At 36.7% G+C, this 6,579-nt stretch overlaps 1 protein-coding gene across 12 annotated transcripts in view; it reads left to right on the top strand.

Moving 5' to 3' along the window:
- Mbnl1 (muscleblind like splicing regulator 1) overlaps positions 1–6,579 on the top strand; it is a 136,964-nt gene that overhangs the window by 125,215 nt on the left and 5,170 nt on the right. For 5 of the 12 annotated variants that reach the window (XM_008844762.3, XM_008844725.3, XM_008844689.3 and 2 more), the window contains 3 exons: positions 2,437–2,472; positions 3,152–3,246; positions 6,197–6,271. In XM_008844762.3, the coding sequence (XP_008842984.1) occupies positions 2,437–2,472; positions 3,152–3,246; positions 6,197–6,253 (188 nt within the window). In that variant the 3' untranslated portion in view covers positions 6,254–6,271. The remainder of the gene's footprint in view (positions 1–2,436; positions 2,473–3,151; positions 3,247–6,196; positions 6,272–6,579) is intronic. The other 7 variants (XM_008844708.3, XM_029569295.1, XM_008844753.3 and 4 more) reach the window with 3 other exon arrangements.

Below are 6,579 nucleotides of genomic sequence, written 5' to 3'. Positions count from 1 at the left end.
TATTTAATGACAATAAGGAAGTTATTGCTTACTTGAGTATCAGGTTCAGCGATTTAATTGATTGTGAGCTTTGAGTAATAAAATCATTTTCATTATTTTTAGATTGCCTTAAATTAGCTTTTTATTTTTTACTAGAAATTAAATAGGCCCAAGTTGTTATATGGAAATTCCACCTTCCAGCCAGATCTTTCATTATAACTCTTTCTCTCCTACTTCTTTCCATTATCTTTAAGTACTATTAACTATGCACGAGTTTCCCTTATGAATTACCATCCTATTTTTCTTGTATTGTATCTTCACACAGATAATTAAAATTTTAATTTAAAAAGTAATGTGATTAATAACACATTCCTCAGAAAAACACCATTCTGCTATGTAAACATCTTTGTAGACAAAATTAGAAATTGACCTATACATTCACTTAAATTTTGTCTAGTGCTGAAAATTGAGGAAACATTTAAATGGGCTCTTTGTGGATCATTGTTAGCAAATCACCCCATTTGAAGTAAAGACAAATACTTCGGTCATTTCAGGAATGCTTTGTGTGTGGTAAGAGGGTCCTACAGCACTGTCTGTGTATTGTGAATTACTGCACCCCGTCTAGTGTCTTCATTGCTGCCTCATGTTTATTTGCTACAAATCCCTCTTGAAGCTGTGTGCATTGGTTACAATGGTAGTGAGGAAGGTAATGCAAACCAAAATTCAATCACCAAACCTCAAGGTATAAGGTGAACTCAGTTCCAGCACGTGCAGGCTTAATTATGCATGAATGAACCACAGTAGGCACATTGTAGCAGCATAATATATAAATTTAAAACCTGTAACTTGTATAATATTTAAGCTGGCTTTAATAGTCCTTAAATATCACCTTATACTTTCATTTAACTTTTCACATCTTCTTTCCCATTCCATCTGCCCTTAGAGGGTAAAGCTTTCACAAAAAGTAGACCCAGTATTAAATTTTGCTTGCTCCATTGTGTCTAAATTCGTTATTACTTTTGGTTTGTTTTGTTATTGCCTTTCACAATTCTTTGATAGAAGTACCATCAAATTACAGATGTATTCAAATGTTTGAACTAATGCCTGCCAATAGAGTATTAGTTCACCTGCAAGTATGCTTCCCTAGCTCCATTCCTGAGTTAAATCTGTCTCTGTGCCCACTGTCCAGTTGTGATAACAGACTAACTGCAGTTGTACCAGCAATGCCAGTTGAGTAATTTGTGTTTCAGTTAAGTTTCTCAATGGCAGTTTATTGTGTAAGACCATCTCTGACAAGACTCAGTTGGCAGATATTTTCTAGCAAATGTTCATCCCAGATGCTGCTAGTATTAAAACAGGATGTGCCAAAATTCAGGGATTTAGATAGAAATGCAAAACCATTTGATATTTTAAAACCCAGAAGTCTAAAATAATCTCATAGAAAGAACAGTAGTTTTCCATATGTGAAAGTGGTCTGTAATTGGTAAAAATAGATTTTCAGTATTTATATGTCAGAAAAAAAACAGAGCTATGTATGTTACATTAATTTTTACTTCTCATGGTCAGCAATTGTGAACATCAATGCTAACCTGTATGTGATGTGTGCATCCTTGTTATCTCCCACTAAGTTTTTATTGAAATCTAATTGGCCAATCTTGGTTCGAGTTTTTGTAGGACATTTGCTACTTTTAAGAAGTCTTGAGGGTCTAAACCCGAAATGAAAAATCATCCTCATGTGCCAAATGCCTGCCCAATAAGCCAGTTTGAGATTTCAAATAAACCATTCTCCCCTATAATACTTTGTCTACATTTGAATTCTAAGCTAAAGAAATGAAGACCTTCCACTTTCTTTTCATGCACTTTGTTGAATAAAGTTCCTTTCTGGATGGTCACAACACCTTTTCTGTCTGTAAGGTTGCTAGTAAAGTGATCAGAGAAATGAAACCCTGGAATTAAAGGGAATGTTTTGGTTTCGTTACACTGTTCAGTCAATATTGTGCATTGAGCAATGTAACATTTTAATATTAAATACCATCTTTAATTATTCAACATGTGCTCAAACTATAGAAAATGTTCAGACATTCCTGTGTCAGAGTCAGAAATAACCAAGCAGCCAGATGGCTAGAAACCAGATTAAAACAGAATAGATGACAAAATTACTTTTAAAAGAATCAGGTTGAAATTTTTCCACAATATCCTATTTATAGGCAAAAATTAAGATAAACAAAGTATACCAGCACACAGTTAAACTGGCCTCTTATTCTTCACCTGAGACTGGTTCTAATTGATCACTGTGCTCTTGTATGATTTGACTGTGCTGACGGTTACATGCCACTGTTCCGTAATAACAGTTTTTCTTCTTTGTTCAAATGAATTTCCTAATTACACGTGTGATGGGATGTTTTAATTCTTTTCCCTTTTCAAATCCACCTTCCTGTTGCAATGCATGATGGGCAGGCTCAATATTGTGCATGACGCCCGCTACAAGTGTTGGTAGGTGCAGCTTTGTTTCTTGATTACCTTAAACCTACGGTGCTCCTCACAGCCCCTCAAAATCCACTGCTAAGTTTAACTTGTATCTATTGGGCAAGTCCATTTCCTTTTTACTAACACCTGTCAATTAAATGCCATTTTCTATTTAATTGACATGGACCCATGTAAATGTTTTCTTCACACACAACAGTTTCCTTTAGTCACCTTTGGTGGATTTTGATTGGACTATGAGTTCTGGTGTGTAAAAACAAATCTATTTCATAAAAGTAATAATTGTATATTTTCATAATAGTTAATGATAAAAGGAACTTTTATTCAATGGGTAATTGTAAATATAAAGTAAATACCTGTATTTTGGTTTAGATTTTGAATGCCTATGAACATTATATAAAATTCTTGTTTTTAACTTAGCAAATTAAGCCTGTTTATGTCAGTTTTCTTGAATTAATGGTAACAAGCTTTTTCCCCTTTTTTTTTCTCTTTCATCCCCTTCCCCTTCTCTCCTTGGAATGTTGTCCTGCTTTGCGCTGTGATTGCATGTCACTCGCTGGTGATGATGTCCTGTCACATGGCTTTTGCTATGATAAATACCATGCCCAATGATCTCCTCCATGTTGCCATGGTTTCCATATTGCTACACTCTTCTGTATGTTTGCTTATATGATTTTCCCTCCGAAAGTTCCCATGGTGCACGGTGCTACGCCAGCCACTGTGTCCGCAGCAACAACATCTGCCACAAGTGTTCCCTTCGCTGCAACAGCCACAGCCAACCAGGTTTGCTAATTTACAGCTTTGTTTCTTAAAAACCAACTCTTACTAGGGCTCAATCCAACAGCCTTAACGCACATGGATCTCTCACTGTGCCCAGTGGGAATCGTGTGTACGTGAGAGCTGTAGAGGGTGCTTTCATGAGCATGGGGTTTCAAAGATACCTCTTGTTGGCCTACACATTCTCTCTATGATGAGCAGCAGATTGCTTTTATGCCATTTATAAGTGCTCCAAAGTTGTCGCAGCTCCATTTCTGAAGCTACTAAACTGATATTTACACAAGCAATTCTCATTTGTTCTCCAATTGCATAGGTATTTTTGCTAACCAAAAAATGGAGGCAATTATAAGGTTATTATTAAAAGCATTTTGAATATCTGGTTTCTCAGTTCTTATCTAAATTATTAGTAAAAAGGAAAATAGTAAATGTATTCCTATGCCACAAATGACCTTGTAAATAGAGTTTGTTATGAAATTCTTGTAAATAGAGTTTGTTATGAAATTCTTAAGATTGCTTATTCAGAATAAATTAGGTTTGTACACAGCATCTCTTAACTTTCTCAGTGTTTAAGTGAAAAATTGCTAAGTATTCTCCTTTCTATAATTATTCTGCACAAATGGTGGAGATTTGGAAAGAAAACAATCATGTATGGAAAACTGACAGTTATAGAGGGTAACAATTATGCAGAATTCTTTTGAATAGAAGGAATCTACTTAAATTTCAGTTTTATAATTTGGAAGAATGACTGTAAAATGAAATGGTCACTTAAGATATTTAAATTTTGAAAACTGACTTTTATCCTACCAGCATTTTCTGATCCTTTTAAAAATGGTTCTAGAAAGCACTGGTTTCATTAAAATTACATTTCTGTAAAGAAGTTTGAACTTGACTATATAGATTCCGTTGATATATAATCTGTTGTGAAGCAGAGTTCAGTAAGGTTGCTAGTGTAGGAAAGGAGAGAAGCCAGGTTTCAGATGACTCACTGGCCGATGTTAAATGGAGCCCAGTAAGTCTAGAAAGAACCATTGTCTGATGGGGCTCAACATCGTGTCCCTTGGGACAGGCAGACCAGCTAAGAGCCAAGAGAGTAGTAGCCACTGCCGTAAGGGGCTCCCACCTTGTCTTTTCACTGTGTGGTGTTCTATTGACGAACCTTCAGCTGTTAGTCTAGCCATTAAATTTTTTTAAAAACGTAATGCCAAATGGATTTATTTTAAAGCTTCAGACGAGCCTTAAACATTTCTTGGCAAAGAATCACTAGTTTTTCAGAGCTTGTCAAAATAGCCTTGGATTTATGCTAACACATAAGACTCATTTACAAGAATGCTAGCTTGTGCATATGTGGCATGGTAGTGAGTAATTCTTGACAGAAATATCTTAATGGATTCAATGAAATTCATTTCTGGTGCAGATCAGTAATGCTGGACTTTCACATATGTACATGTATGACTATGGAATTGCTGGTGTAAGCACAACTGTAGCAAAGCAGATTTCAACATGCCCTTGGCCACCTGGGTTGTAGGGGACACTTTACTTTTTGCATTGTGCTGTGACCATTTCATGCATAATTCCTGGGTCTTCGTACTATATTACAACCGAAGAAAAGGCAATGGATATATATATATATATACACACATATATTATATCTGCATATACATACATATGTATATGCCTACAGTATATTAGCAATGCTGGAAATAGCTGATGCCACAAAATGCAGCCTGCATGCATGCAGAAGTTTATAGCTGGCCCTTCATCTGCATCGATTGGTGTTGAAGGTCCTTGGTATGTTTCGACAGCCCCATCCTTGATGCTTCTACACTGTTGGGTGCAACATCCTGTCCTGCAGCAGCAGGAAAAAAATGGTATGAGAAGCTTCATTATGCTTGGAGCACATTTTCGTGCCATTTGCCAAAGCTTTAAAATTGTGTAAAATTTCAGCTGAGAAATGCAAATTGAAGGGACACCTGTTAATATCCACTCCAGACTGTGAATTGTACTGATAGTACTTTGAATCAGTATAGGATATCTAAATTTATAAACAAAAACAAAAAATGCCTTCCTGTATGTGAGTGAGTTCATGGCTATCCCATCAGCCTTTCTGAAATGGGTTTAGTGTCATGGTCTAGATAAAGCTTAAACACAGAGTAGCTAGTTGCCTTGCCCAGGGTCACACAGCAGGAAACAAGTCACTGGGATAACCCTCAGGGCCTCTGCTAGTCTTCATCCCTGGGGCTGCCTCTTCCAGAGCAGTGCCCTTAATTGGGTGTTGAAAGAGAATCAAATCACATATTTGATGTCTTAGTGTTTGAGATTATTGAAAATAAGTGAGCAATGTATTGGTTTCCTGTTCTGTTTGCTCTCATGTTCTCTGATTCTCTTGCCTGTTTAAAGGACAATGAGATGTGCAAGTCAGGGTTCAGCAATGTGTTCCAGGAGCGACCTTGTGCTCTTTCAGTTCTTTCTGAACTGCTATTTCTTAATTTGTACCTGGTGTCTTTAATTTTGGGAAAAAAATGTTAAACACCCTAATTTGAACGAAATGTTAGAAATTTGGTTGCATAAAACTAGGCCAGATGTTTCCCACTCTGATTTCTGTATCATTGCTAAATAATTGAAAGCACCGGGGTGAGTGTGTGTGCGTGTGTGTAGGCCAACAAAAAGGACGTCTTTCAGTGGCTGCTCTGCATGACTTTGTGGTAGCTGTACTTCCTTACTTCCTAAGTACTCGGAACAGTTGTAGAATAGTATTTAACACGAAGATTAAAAGCAATGAGTTGCTTCTCTGACATTCGTGTTTACATTAATTTACTGTCATGGTGACCAGATGAGGACTGTCACCTCACAGCTAAATCTCACTTCTCTTTAAAAGTTTAATATTAAGATGTCTTCATCTGTTTGACGGTTGGCTTGCTTGCATGGATCATTCATTAAATAATTTCTTATTTGCTAGATACCCATAATATCTGCCGAACATCTGACTAGCCACAAGTATGTTACCCAGATGTAGAGTTGTCGTCACTAAACAGTAAGTTCCTTATGTAATATCACTGCATGTCTGTGGTCGGCCTTTAGGATAAATATTTTATAACATGTAAGCTTCTGCAAAATTCAGAAAAAATACTAGATGGATGATGTTTTATAAGACATATTTAAAATAAGTATGTTAACATCACTTAAAAATAAATACAAAGGCTGGGCATGGTGGCACTCGCCTTTAATCCCAGCACTCTGGAGGCAGAGGCAGGCCGATCTCTGTGAGTTCAAGACCAGCTACATAGTGAGTTCCAGGACAGCTGGGGCTACAGGGAGACCCTGTCTCAAAAAGACCAAAAA

The sequence above is a fragment of the Nannospalax galili genome, unplaced genomic scaffold (assembly GCF_000622305.1).
Source record: "Nannospalax galili isolate Female #2095 unplaced genomic scaffold, S.galili_v1.0 scaffold351, whole genome shotgun sequence".
NCBI classification, from domain to species: Eukaryota; Metazoa; Chordata; class Mammalia; order Rodentia; family Spalacidae; genus Nannospalax; species Nannospalax galili.
This window is presented reverse-complemented; position numbering and strand designations above follow the sequence as displayed.